Source organism: Sabethes cyaneus, chromosome 2 (genome assembly GCF_943734655.1).
Source record: "Sabethes cyaneus chromosome 2, idSabCyanKW18_F2, whole genome shotgun sequence".
In the NCBI taxonomy this organism is placed as follows: Eukaryota; Metazoa; Arthropoda; class Insecta; order Diptera; family Culicidae; genus Sabethes; species Sabethes cyaneus.
Genome location: NC_071354.1, coordinates 229669645 through 229690720, shown reverse-complemented (window position 1 = coordinate 229690720; position 21076 = coordinate 229669645). Strand labels below are relative to the sequence as shown.

The 21076-nt window shown below is 40.5% G+C and overlaps 1 protein-coding gene across 1 annotated transcript; it reads left to right on the top strand.

The window, feature by feature from the left end:
• The first annotated feature begins 5993 nt into the window (after positions 1-5993).
• LOC128736733 (protein brown) lies at positions 5994-18480 on the top strand. The gene is made up of 8 exons (XM_053831219.1): positions 5994-6153; positions 6228-6276; positions 6341-6527; positions 6600-6973; positions 7035-7235; positions 7300-7411; positions 7472-7835; positions 18016-18480. The coding sequence occupies exons 1-8, from the start codon at positions 5994-5996 to the stop codon at positions 18402-18404; spliced, it is 1836 nt and encodes a 611-aa protein (XP_053687194.1). The 3' UTR covers positions 18405-18480.
• Positions 18481-21076: the final 2596 nt, after the last annotated feature.

Sequence of the window (21076 nt, the reverse complement as noted above, 5' to 3'; positions counted from 1 at the left end):
GATTGACCTCGAAGTTGGACATAAAATTCGGCTTGCAATTCAACATAAATTAGGACTTGAAATAAGCCTAAAATCGGAATTAAATTAGACCTGAAAATGAACTTGAAATTGAATTTCATATTTTACTTCAAATTAAACGTGAGATTGAACTTTAAATTGGCATAAAATTCGACATAAAGTGCGTCGTGCAGTATCTGTCGGAAAAATCAACAATCAGGAGGATACCCGGAAAGAATGGCGAGTGTTCCCAAATACGTCGTCACGACTTTTGCAACATGAGACCGAGAATTATCATGCAACAAAATAACTTTATTATGTCTTTTCAAGAGTTTTTGTAGTTTTCCGTGTAATACACTACTTAAGCGAACTGATTGTAGTTTGGGCCGATCGCCCTTGATAGAATCGCTAGATTCTAGTAACTCATAATTTTGGTCTCACCACATCATGGCAAACTTCCGAGCCACGCCCACGAATTTTCGACACACCAAACCAACGCGTTTTAATTCCGAAATTCTGCGCCAAAAATGGAGTTTTGTCTAATTAAGGCTTAATAGAAGTGGCTCACCGCGACTTCTGCGGCAAGTATGATGATTCTCATAGCCAACTGTCTTCTGATGCTACTTCTGATTACATCTACTACCAAAACGTACGCGGATTGAAAACAAAGCTCAATGATTTCCTGCTGGCGTCTTCGACTTCCCACTACGCTTGTCACTCATCCTTGTAGAGACCTGGTTAGATGACTCGGTCAACTCTCAACAGCTTTTTGGTCCAGGGTACGATGTCTACTGGTGCGACCGAAATCCATCGAACAGTTCGAAAAGGCATGGAGGCGGAGTCCTTATAGCAGTTGAGCGGAAATTCAGTTCCGACATGCTGTTTTCAGGAGAATACACTTGCGTTGAGCAAGTTTGGGTATGCATCGGTGCAGGTAACAGTAACATGTAATTGTGCGGATTTTACTTACCACCTGACCTCAAGTTCAATCAGTCCATTGTTAACCAGCACATTGCCTCCATACGAAATGTCAGGTCCAAGGCTGCTGACGTAGACAGAATAATTATATGCGGTGACTATAACTACTCCAATCTTGTCTGGGAAAGTAGTGCCCACAGTCATCTTTACATCGATGTTGTTGCTTCTCAACTCACACCAATTAGCACAATGGTAACCGACAGTATTGCGTGTGAAAATTTGGTGCAAATTAATAACTTACGCAATCGCCAAGGAAAAAACGTTAGACTTAGTCTTTGTTGATGCTACTGATACTTTATCTAGTGCTGTGAAAAACGCCGATTGTGTTCTATCGCTAGAAGACAACCTACATCCACCTCTTGAGATCGAATTATCTTTTGCACACACTTCACAATGTACGTCATTAAATGATCAAGAGAGCATTGATTTCAGAAAAATCAATTTTGATGATCTTCGCGCATTTTTGCGTTCCACTGATTGGTCAGTCGTCACGAATGCAGCTGACGTTAACAGTTCCGTCGAACAATTTACTTCGGTGATCAGGAATTGGCTTATGGAAAACGTCCCTAAACGTAGTGCTCCTGCCAAACCTCTATGGGGAAATTCAAGACTGAAATTACTGAAACGAAGGAAAAACTCAGCTTTACGCAAATATCGGCGCACTCGAAATCGTAGTAACCAATGTAGCTTTGTTGATGCTAGTATGAGATATCTACAATATAACAAAGTTTGCTATCAGAGATACGTAGCACGGATCGAAGAAAACCTACGGAAAAGCCCAAAATCGTTCTGGAATTTCGTGAACTCAAAACGTAAAAGCTACGGTTATACTTTATCCATGTATTTGCGTGATACCGTTGAGTCCACTCCGGTGGACATAGTCAATCTCTTCGCCACTCATTTCGAAAGTGTGTTTGATTCAGCTGTACCTCCTTCTCAACTGAAAAGTGCAATAGCAACGACGCTTGTACCAGAAGGCTACGTGGATTTAGGAATTTTTACTATAACAGAGGACATTGTCATGGCATCAATGAATAAGCTTAAATCGTCGTTTACAGCAGGCCCGGATTGCATACCATCTGTAATCTTGAAAAAGTGTTGTTCCGAGTTGTCAAAATCGCTCTCCGTGATTTTTAACAAGTCGGTGTCCAGTGAAGTTTTTCCAACTCTTTGGAAACAGTCTTTCATGTTTCCTGTTTTCAAAAAAGGCGAAAAGCGAAACATACGTCACTATGTGGTGCTTCCAAATTGTTAGAGCTGGTTGTCTATGACTACTTGTTCTTTAAGTGTAAGCGATATATCTCGGTCGATCAGCACGGTTTCTACGCTAGCCGCTCGGTTAACACCAATCTACTACTGTTCACCTTAAAATGCCTTAACGCCATGGAAAACCACCAACAAATTGACACTATCTACACGGATTTAAAAGCAGCATTCGATAGAATCGACCGCGATTTGTTCTTGGTCAAAATCTCTAAGCTCGGAGCCGACACATGTCTCACACAATGGCTGCGATCTTACCTGTTTGTACGAACGCTTCGCGTTAAGCTCGGCAGTGTTGAATCCCGGGCCTTCACGAACTTATCTGGAGTTCCGCAAGGCAGTAATCTTGGTCCTTTGATATTTTTATTATACGTGAATGATATTTGTTTTCTGCTTCCCGATGGGTGCCGCTTGCTGTATGCATGCTGACGACCTGAAAATTTTCTTGGTTGTTAGAAACACTGAAGATTGCCGTGAGCTTCAGAAAATTCTTCATCGTTTTGTTGAGTGGTGCAAATGGAACCGTATTATCATAAGTGTCGAGAAATGCTGTGTTATATCATTCACGCGTTGTAAAAATCCAATACTTCACGACTATTACATCGAAGAAAGTTGTTTGGCAAGAGTCCGTGAAGTAAAAGACTTAGGCGTTACATTGGATAATAAATTGACTTTTGATGCGCATCGATCGATCATCATACAAAAAGCAAACTGCCAGCTTGGGTTTATTAAAAAAGTTTGTAACCTCATCCAGTATTTGATTCATTCGATACCCTGATGCTCCCTTCCCTCCCTTTTAAGAATGTATATGTAAATGTATTAAATAATATACAATATATATAAAGAATATCTATTATAGTGGCACTTGTTTATGTATCGCAGTCATATACTAATTAATAAACTATATTTTAAAAGTACATTCAATTGTATAAAATTGTACAATGTATTATTAACCGAGTCAGCCTCCCGATGGGCCAGCAAAGTCTGTGACTGTGTAAGGTTTAAAACGGACAGCACACAAGAAAGACATAGCCACACATCAGTCTTCAGCCTAAAAAACAAACAGCCAAACAACTACTAAGCACTTTTCGGGACGTCCTCTGTCCACTCTAGAGATCAGATCTTACTTCTTACACATGGGAAGCATGGTACCCGTACACTTTTATTCCCACCACTAGCAAGCAAAACACGAAAGACAAACGGCGATAATCCGATTTATTTGTCGCCGGCATCAACGCCAAGTAACGCAGCAGCGAAATGCTCACACGGAAAGCATGAAACTATGGGCTGGCAAAAAAATTAATACTCCCAGTCCCAGCTGCTTCACTAACACACATGCACTTTGCATTTGAAACACATTATACACGAACTGCCGAAATGGAAATTTTCTTGCGCTCTGTAAAGAAGACGCACACAACTGAGCCATGCATATCCGATAAAGGAAAAAGTTGAAATAGCTTGCTTCGGAATCGCACTTTTCATCACAATTAGCCCAAAACATCACTTATTTCGATCCGCGGGGTATAAACTCATCATTAGTCACTCTTGGTTATAGGAATTCCAATATTAAATCAAAGCGAAAACTACTGATCTTTCGATCCTATGTCTCGCAAAAACACACAAGCGTCCGATCTCTCTGCTTTCCCATACCGAACTGACGTTACACTTCTATTTTCGTTTTCACAAAGTGCTACCCTACCCTGTATAGTAAACAAAGATATAATCTCACGTAAAAATTTTTCATTACTTTCTCCTACCGTCCCTTCATCAATTGTAGAACCACCGTTTCAAAAAATATTGGTATACATGTTCCTTGGCATAAGGAAAGCAGAACTCAGCACTGTAGTTTTGACAAGAAGAAGGGGAGAGGGGTGGTTGGGGGTTCATAACCGGGGGAGGTCATAACTCCGAAATGCCTGGACAATTCTTCATCAAACTTGGAACACTCGTTCCTTGATATTAGGGAATCTGTACTGGGGAGTTGACAAAAGAGGGGTTCCCTAACAAGGGGGGAGAGAAAATTCGAGTGAAATCCGTTCTCTTCAAGAACCCCACCGGCACCAAGGATAGAAGGAGGGGCCCAATGTGCAAGATGGCTCGGCCAGGTTGAAGCCGACTTGCGTGTGTCGAGACGTGCAACGAATTGGCGACGAGTAGCGACTGGCGAATGATTGCCCGAGTATAACGGAGAGGAATTCTTGATGCGGCAAGAGCCACCCCGGCTCTCGGCTGATAAACACACACGTACCTGAAGCAATAAACAAAATACCCCAACACTTAACACTTTACTTTATCAGCTGTCGAAATTTTTTTTACGAAAATTCATATTTTTTTTACCTTCCAGAGTTGGGTTTGAACGATAGGTGTTGCGGACGATATTTGACGGAGCACAGACTGAAAGCGGAGAGTGGCGGAGGTGTATAAATCACGAGCTACAGGCACAGCGCACAGGCACTGCTTGGAGAGATTGCCAGCGCACATCTGACCAAAGTCGGTGGGCTGAACACTACAGATGGTCGGGTATTAAAATTTGAATACCCTAACCCGACCCTTTCCCGGTTAAGAAAAAAAATCGGTAACCCGTACCCGACCGGAACTCGAAAAAAATTTTTTTTTTCAAAAGCCGAACCCACCGGATACGAGTACGGGTGCGGGTTGCGGGTAAATTTTCCGCTACCCGACCATCCCTACTAGACATGTCGTAAGGATGCCGGACAATAGTGCGACGAAAACAGTTCTCTTCAACAACCACACCGGCACCAGAAAGAGCTCCCCTGTTGTAAGATGGTTCGACCAGGTCGAAAGTAGCCCAAGATCGAGTCGAATAAAGTCGGCTGCTTGAAAGAGCACGAGCCACCCCGGCTTTATGCTGCTGACAACGACGTTAAACGATGATATTGTGTTCAAAGATTTTTTTTAGAATTTCGGGATGTTCAAGATAACTTGTTAAGATTATATTTACAAGGACGAATACAGTTTGCAGTTTGGTTACAAATCTCAAATGAAATTGACTTCGCCACTTTACTAGAGAGATCGCAATCTGCTCTAATTTCTTTAAGCCAATAAAGTTCCTAGGTCCACCTCTGAGTTATCAAGTAATCAAGTAATCCCTCCAAAACCTCCACTAAGCAGTTTGAGAATTACCATTCGTTACAACAGAGAATCATAGAAGTTCAAATAAACCTGAAGGTTTCCCAGGGGAGTAATTTGGGAGCCTTACTATTCTGGTTATATAAATGACCTAGTATGCGTTGTTTGATGGTCGAAAAATTCAACAAGTTGTAATTTAAAAATTTTATTGTATCATTTGACTAATTTAGTTTTTGTTGCGATTTTTACGCATTTTATAACGCTTTTAATTATTGATGTTTCTGAATATTGATTTATTTAAAAAAAAAATTCAAAGAATTTGCTAGAATTGGGTTGAAACTTTGCCCTACTTGGCTTTTATCCGTCTTTTTTACACAACCTTTTCGAAACTAGATTTTTCTTGTCAACATTACCGGTATATCGCGTTGCAGCATAATTTTTGTAAAACCTGCACATCCCTTGTTCGGCCGAGCGTTATCAACAGAGATCCTCGCAGCCTCATAGTCATTCGTTCGTTCATTCGTCAGTTCGGAGAGAAGCGTCTTTACGAATTTAGAAAGGCTGTGCATAATCGTTTAGTCACATTATCTCCCTTCCAACGTGAAGACATGCCGCGATCCTGAGCCGTGTTTTTCTGATTGGTGCCGTGAAAACAAAGCAAAGCGATGACGCTAAACCTGGATCTGACTCAGGCAGCTGGCGCAAGTTCCGGTGACTCGTCAGTTCTGCTGCAGTGGAGAAACCTCTCCGTGAGCGTAGCCAGTGATCAGAGTTTTTGGAAGTTTCGAAGTAAACCCAAGGAAAAGAATTATATTTTGAAAGATGGTAACGGGTTTTTTCGCTCACTCTCGTTATCAAGTAACCGTATAGTAATTGTTTGTGTTGTTGATCTTTTGCAGCGAACGGCGCGCTTCGATCAGGAGATTTAATGGCCGCTATGGGTTTAAGGTTGGTAGGATGTATAGTAAACAAATGGTGTAAGTTTTGCAATCAACTATTACTTAATTTGTAGCGGATCAGGGAAGACAACAATGTTGGCCGCTTTGTCGATGCGCATGACTGCCGATTACGTCCAGGGCCAAGTGTTCGTTAACGGGCTGCTTGTGGGTCAATCCGAGATGAAGCGCTTGTCGGGTTTCGTGCCCCAGTTTGAGATTTCCGTCAATTCGTTAACAGTACGAGAGCATCTTACATTTGTGGTAGGTCGTTTAGAAAAAAAAATCCGCTGATAAGTTGGTTTTGATTAACAACAATGTAGCGTTTGCTTGCAGTCGAAGCTGAAGGGAGTGCCTCCGGCACAAATGCGAACCATAATCAACGAGCTGAATTTAGAGAATTGTGAACACACAAGGATCTCGCATCTGTCCGGTGGTGAACGGAAAAAGGTAAATTTGGCGGGAGAACTGTTGACGGGACCGCCTATACTGTTCTGTGACGAACCAACCACCGGACTTGACAGTTTCAGCGCACTGTCCGTACTGAAGTCCCTGCACACATTGGCTACGAAGCATAGCAAAGCTGTGATTTGCACCATTCACCATCCAACATCGGCTGTTTTCGAGTGTTTCAGTGATGTTATACTACTACGGCAAGGACGGGTTACCTTTCAGGGACCTACGTCGGGAGCTAGGACATTTTTCGAAGGGTTGAGTTTGTTCCTTTAATACAGAATTTCTTGAATTTGACATCAAATTTTTAAAATGCAGCATTCAGTGTCCACTGCCACTGAATTCTAATCCTGCTGACCACTATTTTAAATTAGTTTGTGATACCGAAAATCAGGCTGCACTTAGTTTAGCCCAACAAGCTCGACGAAGGCTAATACAAGAGTTTCACTCTAGAAATATAACGGAAAAGTGCTCGACGCTAGATAATCTTCAATGTGATGTAGTTAGGAAAATAGTCAAGTCAGTATAATTTAGTTTCCATCCTGGTGACAAGTAGCTAATTTCCACTTTACTTTTGTATTAGAAAAAATCACCAATCACGCTGGTTAACACAACTAAGCTTGCTGTTGCACCGTGGCATCATTGATAGTGCACGCAGCATTCGAGAGTATGTGACAGTGACAATGTTGTTCCTAGTAAGCTCCTTTCGAAAACTTATAATTTTACATTTATTGATTAATTATTTTGCTTTTCAGATTACCAGCGTAACCATCTCGACACTTTACTTTCAAGTCACCCCGACCAACCAGACGGCAATTCAGGACATCCGTGGGGCACTGTTCCTCATGATCTGCGAGCTGCTGTACACCATCAGCTACGCGGTGTTCTATATGTTCCCCCAGGAGCTGCCCCTGCTGCGCCGGGAGGTGGGCGAAAGGACGTACCGCCTGTCGGCATACTACGCCCACAAGGCGCTGCTGACGGTGCCGAAAGCGTTCTTCGAATCGTTCCTGTTCGTCGGAATCATCTACGGCAGCGTAAAGTTTGCGACCGGATTTGCCACCTACCTCGGGATGGCCACCGTCTGCTCGTTCGCCAGCCTGCTGGCCGTCGCTTACGGTATGTACGTAGGTATTGTATACGTTTATAGGAGAATAACACTTCTGCACATCGATCGCGTGCTCTTTCACGTTTGCTTTCTCTACCGTGGGGGACGATGTTCGATGATGATTTGATTGATCGGTCAGGTTGGAGTTTTCCCGACTTTCGCTCCGATGTGCAAAGCACTTTTACCTCACGATCGTGATAATGAAACTCGATGATCCTGATTGTTTCGCTTATTAGTCAAATATTGACGTATATGTATACTTACACTATTAAATTATCAATAATTTACGTATCATTCTGTCCTCACTGTTGCGTCTATTTGGATTGTGCTAAAACCGTCTATTCACCGGCTGGTGAAAGATAATCTATCAATATCAATTCAGTGAAGCAAAATTTTTAAAAATTGTTGTATGGAACACTTGTAGAGCTAATTATGATCTACTATGTTGTTGAATATAATATACGATACATCTTTTGTGTCACCAAATGAAGGCTCTATTTGATTGCAGCACGCTATCGGTTTATAACACTGATTGTGTAGGATAATTAGATATAGTTTACATTTAATTGCAGTTTAAAATCAATAACACAAATTTCATGTGTAAGATCCAAGCAGCTAATTCGAAAGTTTGTCAAATTTGTCGACAAAGCTTTTCCGAAAGGTCACAAAAATAGAAAAAAAATGGGATCAAAAGCCTATCATCCAAACATGGGAATCAAGTATAATATACTCCCTTAAGAATAAATGCATTTATCCCAATTTATCCGCAATCCCAAGTTTATCATCCCAAGTAGCACCCCATTTTGTTGAAGCAACCGATTTACGACTAAAATTAGTCATAATTCAGTTACCACAACTACTTTGTAACAACCGTTTCATTTCTCGGGAGTTTTCAACAGTGAACCTGCCAAAGATGATAGTATCGTCAAAGCATTGAGGTTGGCACCCAGCAACGAGATTGGGATCACAACTTTTACGGTGACTGAAGATGAAGTTTACGTGGCCTTTTTGTAAATTGAAACGGTCCTACAGCCCTGGCCCGGATGGTATTCCTGCTGTACTGCTGAAGAAATGTGGCAATGTCTTAAAATCACCGATTGCTGCAATATTCAATATCTCTCTGTATAGCCAGCAATTTCCCAATCATTGGAAGTCGTCCGGTTTTCAAGAAAGGTGATAAGCGTACCGTGGAAAACTATCGAGGAATTACGTCTCTTTGTGCTTGCTCGAAGATTTTGGAAATAATTGTTTACAATTATCTTTTATTTCACGTGAAAAACTATATATCCACATCACAGCATGGATTTTTTCCCGGTAGATCGGTTTCTACAAATTTGCTCGATTTTACTTCTTTGTGCTTGCGAACTATGGACCAGCTAGATCAGGTTGATCATAGTATTCTACTAGCTAAGCTTGATAAACTGGGAGTTTCAACAACGTTTGTAACATGGCTTGTCTCTTATCTACAAAACCGTAAAATGGCTGTGAAATTAGGTGCATGTTAGTCTGACTGGTTCGGAAATGGTTCAGGAATACCCGAGGGTAGCACTCTAGGACCTTTACTATTTTTGTTATTTATAACTGACTTATCCCCCCTTGCACACGTTTGACGATTCAAACATGACGTCCACCAAATTTCTGCTTTTTTAGACCCTCCCCTCCCCCCTCTGTCCGATTGTGTCACAAAACTCAACCTCCCCCACCCCCTTTGGACGTCACACAAACCTAAAATAGAAATAAAAAGCGTGTTAAAAGTAAAAACATGGTTTATAAAAATAGCTTAATCTTTTAAGAAGTAGTGAAAGATTAAAAAATCATAGAAAATAACAGTCACGTATTTTCTCCAAAAAAAGAAATTTAAATTTCTTGATTTTTCCGGATAAACTGATTTAAAGTTATCTTTTTAACGAAATTATAAAAAGATTCCACGGTTTGCTAACTTTCTCCACCCAGAGAGTAGACTTTTACTGATTTTTTTTATCGAATTGCTATATGTAATTTTATTGGTAAAAAATATTTTTATGGGCACGATTTATGAATTGCGAACAAAGGCTCTAACAACCTTCAATTGCAAATCGTCACAAATCAATGAAGAAATGAAGTTTTGGTATCAACTGGTGCAGAGCACCACTCCGCTTTAAAACAGCTTCAATCTGCATCGGCGAGGCAGGTTTCACTACATCGTAACGATAGCTTTTAAAGTTTATTTTGTACTTGTCTATCAAATATTTGGTAAAAGGCTAGAAACTTTGATTGCAAATGAACTGAAAATGATTTACATATATCCTTTAATGTAAATGTAATCTAGTGTAACATAGGAAAATCGTGCCCGACTTTCGGCGCCGTCAGCTGAAACAATTACCAGCTTCAATTGAAGTTTGCTTGCAGGATTGTCGACATGATTTACGGTGTTGATCTGTAATTTGTAATTATTTTATATTTTGTAATTTGTGCTGTTAAAAGATGCTGCGTTTTTATGACGCTTTGAGGATGAATAGTTAATTCTACTCAAAGTGGCTTTTCCCAGCCACAATATTTCATTTAGACCATTATGGTCGGTTGGAATTAAGTTAAATAATAATAATAATAATAACCGTGCTAGTAGGGATGTTGCTATAAAAAAGCAGCAGATGTTTAGGGAGACTAACGGTTCGCTCAAAAGTGCTGACTACCCTTTTTGCCCTCGCTGCAGTTACCGGCTTTCGGTTTCCTTCCGATGCAGATTCTGTCTGTCAACAAATGGTGCTCGAACTCTTTTATTACAGTCCCTGTCGTCTAGCGTCAAGTAGGTCTTTTGATCCATTATGTAACGACGTTTTTCACCAGTACCTTCAGCCGCTGAGTTTGTCCCAGAAGTTTGGTTGCTCAGATACGACCGACCTCGACTGACGCTTTCGCCTAAAAATTACCACTTTAACCAGATACTTCTTCACTTTTTGGCCACCCAAGACGTAAAATAATGAAGCCATCCAGCTGTTGGTCTTCCTCTTCATGTTCCGTTGCACCACTTTACGTCCTGTTAGACATACTCGTCTTTTTCCAGAAGGGATAGGATGCTCCTCAGTGCCTCACGATGTCCAACTTCAACGCTACGGGGTGGAGCTGGCAGCAGCAACGTAGCCAGAAGGGGGGGGCAGGGGGCCCAATTTTGATTTTAACTGTTTTATATGCATATTTTTACGTTTAGAACTACAATACATTAAATGTATTGTGATGTATTATATTTATAAGCAGTAAGATATGCATATAATGTATTGGGAGCCAAGATAGGGCTCCTGGCCCCCACTTCTGGCTACGTGGCTGGCTGGCAGTACGAACAAACCATCGAGCGTACCTGCTTCACTGTTTTTTCAGCATAAGTACTACGAATCACAAAAGTTTTGGGTTCTTATCGAACAATCGGTAAACAGCTCGGAATCGCACATTCAACCGTAGTCCAAGTGATCGAAGGGGGCTCAAGGAGCATTAGACTACAGAGCTGGAAGCATCCGTAGTGGAAGAAAATGCGGAATCACGGCGAATAAGAGCATCCCAATGCCAGTGATGTGCAACGACAAGGATGAAAACCTGTTGACTGACAAGGTTGTGGTGGCTGCCAGAAAATGGAGAAAGCATCAGACACAGAATACGAATTGAGGAAGATGATCAACCTGTGGAGCCACCCACGCTAGTTGCAGTTAGAAAGGTGATCAAAGAGCTTAAAAATGGAAAGGCTGCTGGGATGGACGGAACTCCGGTCGAACTTTTGAAAATGGTGAGTGAGCTGCACAAAGCAATCCATGCCACGATCGAAAAAATCTGGATGGAAGAAGAAATGCCTTCTCATTTCGCCGATATATAAGAAGGGACACCGTTTCGATTGTAATAACTATCTGGGCATAACACATCTAAATTCCACCTATAAGGTACTCTCCCGTATTCTATTTAACAGAATGAGACCGTTATCAGAATCCGGCGATTATCAGTGTGGTTTTCGAGAAGGAAGATCGACTGCGGTCAAATCCTTGACAAATTTCGGGAATACAACTTGCGGACTCACCATCTGTTTTGAGGATTTTAAGGCAGTGTACGATTCAGTAAAAAGAAATGAATTATGGCAGATAATGCTTGAACACGGGTTTCCGACCAAGCTAATAAAAGTGTGTCTTTCAACACTAGAGAAATCAAAATCAAGCGTCAGAGGCATTTGTGCCTTTCAAAAGAGAATCTGCGAGAATCCGACTGATCATAAACACTACCAACATGAAATTTTGTTCCAAGGGATGTTCCAAGTAAAATTAAATTTGCACGAAAATATATGATTTGGCAGGGCAATTGCAGCTGTGGCAGAAAAACGAAAGTTTTCGTTACAAATAAGACAATGTCGTCGGAACTGTACTAAAAGGAGTGTCTCCAAAAACGAAATTTGCCGTTCATTCGATCCCACCACCATCCCGTGCTGTTTTGGCCAGATTTGGCAAGCTGTCATATTACAGGAAAAGTTCGAGAATTCCTTCGAAACCGTGACGAGTAATTTTAACCATATTTTTTCTTTAACGTGTCAAGAAAATGCTACATTTGTGTAAGAAAAGAATCTTGAACTCGGAATTGTTTTTGTTCCAATACTATCTGTAGCAAGCTTTATGCGATCGAGGAAGATGTACGCGCAGCAGGAGTGCAAGGTGGCTGGAGACTGGCAGCCCAAAGCCGAGAATTCTGGAAATTACTAATTCGGCTAGGATCCGCTAATATGGATTGTCGGCCATTAAAGTAAAGTAAAGTAATATTTTTTTGAAACGATGGTTCTACAATTGATGGAGGGGCGGTAGGGGAAAGTAATGAAAATTTTTTGGGAATGGGGGGGGGAAGAGTGGAAAGGAAGGGCCCCCCCTTGTAACTCCTACCTTTTGTCCAATGCTGGACGGTTCATAGGTCGAATGGACCTCCCAGCATTGGACAAAAGGTAGGAGTTACAACAACTTGTTAAACGTAGCTACCTATTTGCCCCCCTCCCCTTCCTTTCCACTCTTTCCCTTCCATTCCCAAAAAATTTTCATTACTTTCCCCTACCGTCTTTCCATCAATTGTAGAACCATCGTTTCAAAAAAAAAAAAATATTGATATTAATGCCTGACCGCATTTCAAAGTCAAAGACTAAAAACACGAGTTTGGTCAAAGTCCGACTACGGTACACCATATCACGTAATTTGCAACTGTCCTGCAGTAGCACAATTGCGTCATAGGATCTTTGGATCCTACGTCTTAAATGAATCGGATTTTAGGAAACTAAAATTACGATACATTTTGATGTTTCTTACCGAAAGCGGTATTGAGCTATAAGCTCTTATTTATCATGAGTATACCCCCCAGGGGGTGTACTTTTGATAGGATTGCAGTATCTCCTCGGGGGTACAAAAATCTCTCGGTATATATATGTTTGTGTTTGTCCAAATTCCTCATCCACCTCTTCCTATTCCTCCTGTTTTCCTTCCCGTCCTCATCAGGTAAATGATGACACGGGCAAGATGGGCAAGGCACAAATCTTCCACATGATTGTGCGGAACGTGCTACTCGAGCCAAAGATGCTGATACCTGATACCTGATTGGTTAAAGTAAAGTAAGTAAGATGAGTTGACCAAGCTGTGGCACGTGGCACCGAATTGCCTATAGCTTTTAATTTAAAAAATCTAGGGGTGGAAGCTCGGAGTTTTTAAGTTAATAAATTGTCGAAAGGTCAATGCTCCATCTCCTGCTTGTATCTGTGCACGTCAGTGATTTTTATGAGCTCTGAAAAGTGTGATGCTATAATCGGTAACAGCAATGTATAACGTTATCAAACATGACTTATTTTGAACCAATGTACAGTAATAAACTTAACTTTTAAAACGGTAGTTTATTTAATTGACTGAGGGGACGGTAGAAGAATGTAATGAAACAAAGGTGCTTATAGTATCCAAACAGAATGGGATAAGACGTGAAGGCGAAAGAGCAGAAAGTTAGGCAAGGGACGGTCATTGGACCTTCGCTTAATGACCCTCCATTAGGTAAGTGTATCGTTCCTCTTTAGCCAAGCTGGTGGATCCGCTGATCGAATGGATAAAGAGGAACGATACACATACCTAATGGGGAGGAGTCATTAAGCGTTGCTTCAATGACCTTCCCTTACTTAATTTTTCGCTTTCCCTAATTCCCTTCCCTTAACGCCTTGTCCCATTTAGTTTAGATACTATGAACACCTTTGTTTTATTACTTTCTTCTATCGTCCCCTCCGTTAAAAATACCGTAAAAAATAAGAAATAAATTCAATATTTGACCTCATTTATAATGAGTCTAGACAAAAACACTAGGTTGGTAACAATTTTTTTTCAAAGGGCCATTAAATATCAATGACATAGCACTGGAGCTTTGTATGTGCATACATGATACATCCATTGAGTAATGTTTATGATGCATTTCAAAGTTGTCGAAGATAAATATATTTCCTGTCGAAATCGATATGAATTTCAGCATCAGTAAATTGCATTGAAAATTTACATTCCAATAGATTTAGATAAAATATACAGGAGCGGGGATGAAGATATATGGATCACGATGACGTTTATTAGGAATTTAGATGGCGATTAGCTTATATAGATAAAAAGAACCAGCATACCACACTGCGGCGGAATCTTGAATTAAAGGAGGAACAGTTTAGGATCTGGTGTTTATAAAGTGAACTTTTGAGCAGCATAAGAAAACTCGACACTTCACTTGGAGATTTCTTTAACCCCATCCAGGAATTCGAAATAACCTAATAACCAATTGCGTACAGCATCGAGAGCATATACAGACTCGCATATGAAAGCTGGCCACTGCACAGTAGTCCAAAAGGGCAAAAAGTGGATCTTTTTTCCTAGTGTCTCTTGTTTTCATTTTATCATTTATGGTCTTCAGCACTTTTGTTCGTATGAGTATCCCCCTTAATCTAAAACTGTCAAAAGTTAGTCATCGCTTAGTATAAAGAAAATAAAAAAATAACTTTTTTGTGTTGGGAAATATAGAAATAGTTTTTTCGGCAAAGATGTAAATATTGTGAAAACAAGCAACATTGCTGAAGAAATTAAATTTCAATCTTCATCCAATGCTGAGCTATAGGGCATATTCTTTACAATTTCTTTTAAAATTGGTTTTTCATACTTAGCATTTGTTAGTTGCATTTTATAAGAATACAATGTTCTAGGCAATAATCGAAGCTCTTAAAATACACATTTTTGCAGAAGACCGCAAATCTCTTGGACATGTACTTGCTAAGTTATCGCATATTCAAGCTTTAAATTTCCATAGCTTCACGAGCCCATGGGGCAAAATGGGGCAGGCGGATTAATGAAATCAGCGCTTCATCTTGAAGCTTAAGTCGAATATTATAAACTTGTATTGGTTCCGGTTGTCTTCAACCACCCAAATGATAGTACGATAAGCATACGTTTTATGTGTTTCACACTCGCTAAAGGCTCGACACGTCCATTTTTTTGTGTTAGTAGATGGACACATGGTTTCTTCGGCAAAGTTATGGAAAATATAAAGGTAAAAAACATTGCTAACAAAATGACATTTCTATTCCTATCGAGTGCAGAGCTATAGAGCATTTTCTTTGAAAATTCTTTAAAAATTCGTTTTCGATACTTAGCTTATGTTGGTTGCATTTTACAAGAATGCATGGTTCTGGGCGATTATTGTAGGACTCAAAATACACATTTTTGCAGAAGATTGCAAATCTCTGGGAACTTTCTTACAAAGTTATCGCTTATTTAAGCATTATTTTTAATTTCACGAGCCAAAAGCGATAAATTTGCAAGGAAAGATCCTAGTTTTCCCTAAGCTGTAAAATACAACCAACATAAGCTAGGTATGAAAAACTAATTTTTAAATAATTTCCAAGGAAAATGCTCTATAGCTCTGCACTCGATAGGAATAAAAATGTCATTTCTTTAGCAAAGTTGTTTTCTTTAGCAAACACAAAAAAATGGACGTGTATCGAGCCTTTAGCGAGCGCGAAACACATACAACGAATGCTTGCCGTACTCTCATTTCGGCGGTTGGGGACAAGCGTAACCCATACAAATTTATAGTACTCGACTTAAGCTTTAAGATGAAGCGCTGATTTCATAAATTCGCTTGCCCCATTTTACCTCATGGGCTCGTGAAGCTATGGAAATTTAAAGCTTGAATATGCGATAACTCAGCAAATAAAGGTCCGAGAGATTTGAAACTAAGTATGTACTAAACTAAGTATTTTTAAAGATGTTTTAAAGAATATGCTCTATAGTTGAGCACTGGATAAAGATAATAATTTTATTTCTTCAGCAAAGTTGTTTGTTTTCATAATATTTACAACTTTGCCGAAGAAATTATGTCTATATTTCCCAAAACAAAAAAGTTATTTTTTTATTTTCATTATAGTAAGCAATGACGAACTTTTAGATTAAGGGGGATATTCATACGAACAAAAGTGTTGAAGACCATAAATGATAAAATGAAAGCAAAAGACACTAGGAAAAAAGTTCCGCTTTTCGCCCTTTTGGACCACTGTGAACTGCAGGGGTCAGGACCAAGGTACGCTCATTGGACTGTACTGCCTCATAGAAGCAAAATCTGTAGAAGTCATGTCTGTAACATTTATTCGGTTGGGTATAATCTACTATCTTTCTGAATAGAGTGCTGTTTTATTTGTTGTATTTACGAAGTAGAATGGTGTAAGTTTTTAATTGGAAGACGAACGTTCATTTATCAATAATTAAATTTACTGACTTTTAACAGCTAAAATAAAAAAAAACAGTGTAGTACTCTTTTCAGAAAGGTTATGGATTAGACTCAGTTCTACAAATGTTACATACACGGCATCTCTAACCAGCTGGCCAAATTTCTGTAGATATTGAATCGGTCGATCCCAAGGACCAGCAGGTCCTTGACGGTCAGGCTAGACATACTGACCCCATCGTTATGTGCTATTTTCGCGTAGCAAAATACTCACAAGCAGCAGGAAAAAGATGATGGAGCATCTCTGCTGGAGGTATTAGTAATGTATTTATGACACATCCATTTCACCAAAACGGGTACGCTTCTGTTATCTCAGAAAGATCGGAGACGTCAAGAGGATGTCGGACAGTAGTGCGGTGAAAACTGTTTTTTCCTCCCCCAAAAACGGCCAGGAACAAGAAGAGCCACACGCTAGCGTAGCTCGTTCAGAAAAAGTAACTTTAATGACTGTTGTGTCGTTTGAAAAATTGACGACGAGACTCAGGGCGATCTAGAAATGTAGATTTAACTGAAATAACACAAGCTGTCTTGGTTCTCTGCTTACCGGCCGCGTGCAAAGTAATAAAAAAATATTTGTTTGGGATTTGAGTACGAAAGCCTTAGGTTTTTTATCTTAGGCATTGATGCCATTGGAAGTTTGGCCAAAGTTGAAAGTTTTAACCAGCTTTGGGTCATTCGTGACTTGTGCGGGGTTGGGATTTGAACCCGGGTGAGAGGCGTGAATGCTTACCACTACGCCGGGACTGACCCCTATAACGACGTATTAAAATCCACTGCGGGCTTGGTTCAGAAATGAAATAAACATATGTATATGATATGACACATCAAATAACATCAATTTTGGACACGGACGCTACCTCAGAATTTCTGACGAATGATTATAGCTGGAAAAGCTATGCTGCGGTTCCCAAGAAACATCAAATTACTCCGGAATCAAGTGCCATATGAACACAAGTCTTAGGAATTTTAATATAGAACAGTTTTTCGGGAAGTTTTTCAAATTCTGTGAGAAAATATTGGTTAACAAAAAAAACCGTTTTAGCAATTTCGCGGTGCATAACAGTGACATAGGCTTTAGAGGGGCTAGAAAAAAGTATCATTGATCCTGTTCTCACAAAAACGTGGCTGCTTGCTTTGCTTTTTTTATCACTCCGGTATCCTAGTTTTGCACGAGTAAAAACGGCACAGGCCAGTCAGGTGAATTATACGGTAGGTTTTTCCAAAGCTGCATTTGAAAACGGAATTCATCCATTAGCCAGTGCATTAGCAGCAACGCATTTGTCCATCCGATTTTCATGCGAATGGGAAAGTATTAAATGAAACAAAAACATAACATAAGACAAAACCACATTAAACCAAACATTTTCGTTTCGAGTCCTCCTCATTTTAATTTTTTTTTTCTTTTGGCATTGGCAGGCTACCTGTTCTCGTGCATCTGCGGTTCGGTGGAACTCTCAATCGAGTATGCCAACATAATCTTCTTACTGTACGCCCTGCTCGGCGGGTTGTATCTAAACGTTCGAGCGTTCCCCGTCAGCAAGTTCGTTTCGTTCTTCTTCTTCGCCTCGGAGGGCATTTCGGTGTACTACTGGCGGTCGGTCGGTAGCATCACCTGTCCGGAGTCAGGACGAAACAGCACTACCTGTCTGCCGAACGGTCAAGCCGTCCTCGAGGACTCAGGCTACCGGACCACGCTGGAGGCCGTCTACGTGAACTATCTGCTGATGGTGGTCGAGATTTTGTTCGTGCATTTTATCGCCTTTCTGAGCCTGCGAAGGTTCGTTCGAAGAGTGGGCTTCTACTAGCGCAGCCGAACCGGCGAAACAAAGGGCCTCTGTTTTATCCTACCGGACGTACTACTTATGCTTAGACTAGGCAAAACTAATCGATTGAACAAAGGATTCCCGTTTTTCAGGTAACACAATTGCATTTTGTTTTACGTTTAGATTTGAAAAAATAAAACCATGATTGAAAAAACAAGCCAGAAGCTTCTTAAAATGAAAAAGATCAATTTGCAAGTTTTAGCCGCAAGAAGTGGTTGGAAACCTGAAGGGGAAATAGACGAAGTGCCAAAAACGAATCTGAAATAACAGTGGAAGTGGTGAGTTTGAAGCAAATCGGCTCAAATTTGTAGCGCATCATGCGTCATAGTACCCGTAATTATTATTACTCAAATGAACCAATCTCACCTTCGATGATGGCACAATATCGCGCGCACCAGCAAGTAAGTATGAGTTACTTCGGACACTTTGTGGGCATGTCCACCTTTAAAGCGTCGATAGATCAACCATCAACATGCAAAATCAACAGCGGTTTTGTTGGATGCTGCATGCTGCAGCGCAATAGTGGCCACTCGTCGTCTCATACAGCATTTTCGGCCAAAATTGCGCTGGCATCAAACGAGAAAACAATTATCGATATAAGAGAAATACGAACAATTATAGTCTGAAAATCGAGGTACCAGACCAGCCACGAAGGCCTGGGATGAAGATAAAAAGCTCACCCCCGCCCCGTCGTTGCACTCGCCGTGCGTTAGCGTTCCCTCTCTGGCCCAGAAAAGCGCATGACTTGCTTCATGGTTTTAGTTAATGGCGGTTCGTTCATAGTATAGTACTGCTGTTACTGATCGAACAAAAGATCCCAGCAGCCGAATCGAACCAAAATATTGTTCGCGTAATCAGAGGCTAATTCAGTATTGATTTTTCTTTGGATTGGTTCACTTCGCTAGCTAGTAACTCCTAAGTGCGCAAGAAGATGTATCAAGCGACTTTGAACGGTTGGGTAATACATATATTTGGATTAGTCTTAGGGAACCGCCAAAGTAAAAGCGACCTGCGACGCGACACGACCTAGTATAATATAACATTAATATAATATGATAACATTCTTATTGTTAACCTCATTTTCTAATTATTTTGTCTATTTTTTTGGCTTCCCTGTTGGCCTGGAGGTTCGAAACAAGGTATTAAAAATTGAAAACGATGAATTAAAAATAATCGCAATTTATTTTTGAATACTTTAGCAAAGCGAATTTCGATTAACAATTGCAATCAACTAAGGAGTGTATCGAAATTAATCTTAAACTTTCCAAAATAAAAACTAAACTTAAAAGGTTGAGAAAATTTATAGTTTGATAGCGTTTCAAGCGTAGCACATATCTGCCTAATAAGTTTGGTTTGAAAAACCATGTTCAAGCGGCTTAACTGAATCGTATGCCGCCTCTAAGTCTATGAACAAATAGTGAGTCTGCAAGTTGAATTCTCGGAATTTATCGAGGACCAGTCGTAAAATCAGTTAGTGCCGACGGTTCTTTTTTTTATAGATAGGGCATATGATACCTTCTAACCACTTTGTTAGTAGTTCTATCTTGGTCCATACCTTTAGTATAACGAAATAGCCATAGGTAATATCAGGCATGGAAAATCGGTGATTTTAACCAAATCTGTGAGTTATCGCCACGCGCACAGATCACGAACCGTACAGATCATGACAAGCAGTGAGTTTTTAGCATTGATCACAAGATCAACAACAGTCTCAGCAGTCGACAACAGTGTTACATCTTACCTAACCGCGAGAAAAAGGTCACTCTTGTTGTTCGTATTGTCATTCATACGATGCACACAACCGATCGTCTGTATCTGATATGTTTCTCAACGCAATCATTCAACGAACATGATCTGACATGAAGTTTATCATAATCTGTACAGACCACGACAAAGTATTTATCGTTTACAAGTAGTGAAGTCAATGAATTCGAATCTGACCGCTCCTATGATCTTGATCGTTAGAAGCGATTTTTTTTCAGCCCCGGGCATTATACAGATCGTCGCCGTCAACGGTTACCGTCCGTGGGAGACTCGCGTTTGTCCTTGCATTATCTGTCATATTTGGTCTTAAACGACTGGATCATATGCTGCTTTGAAGTCATTAAATATGTCATGCGAGCGCAGCGCATTTTGGCCAATTGTCCTCGAGATATACGTGATCCCCAGTATTCGCGCGTAGTTCTTGGCAGCTTTTAGATCATCTAGCTGCCTAATACTCAACAGAGGAGGATGACTTTTACGTACCTGGTATACGGTTGACAGTTTTGAGCGCAAATATACTGCTACTAGGTGATGGTCAGAGTCGATATTTGCACCGCGTAGAGAAGAACCAGCCATAATTGATGTCGCATGGCAAGCAGCTGTCGTAGGTAGCCTCCAAAGGCGCGCGCGTGGAACGTTTCCTTCTCATTGTCGGGTCTACCTTCGTGTAGAAATTCAAGAAACGTCCTCCCATTGGGCACCTTCCAATCTATCACGCGATGCAGCTTTCTGCCCAACACTACAAAGTCCGTTCACAGTTTGTGGTAAAGCTGCAACGGCTCTGGTAAAGCTGAACCACCCACTAAGAATCAGACGCTATTGTGAGCCGATCCTAACCTGCAATGCTGCTAGAAATGTGCTGAAATGCTGCTAGAAATGTGCTAGAAATG

What these genes read in the sequence shown, in the direction of transcription:
- LOC128736733 (XM_053831219.1), top strand. Translation starts at nt 5,994, where the DNA reads ATGACGCTAAACCTGGATCTGACTCAGGCAGCTGGCGCAAGTTCCGGT. An exon ending in GAATTATATTTTGAAAGATG is followed by an intron (nt 6,154 to 6,227) that starts GTAACGGGTTTT and finishes GATCTTTTGCAG; the next exon opens with CGAACGGCGCGCTTCGATCA. An exon ending in CAGTGACAATGTTGTTCCTA is followed by an intron (nt 7,412 to 7,471) that starts GTAAGCTCCTTT and finishes TTTGCTTTTCAG; the next exon opens with ATTACCAGCGTAACCATCTC.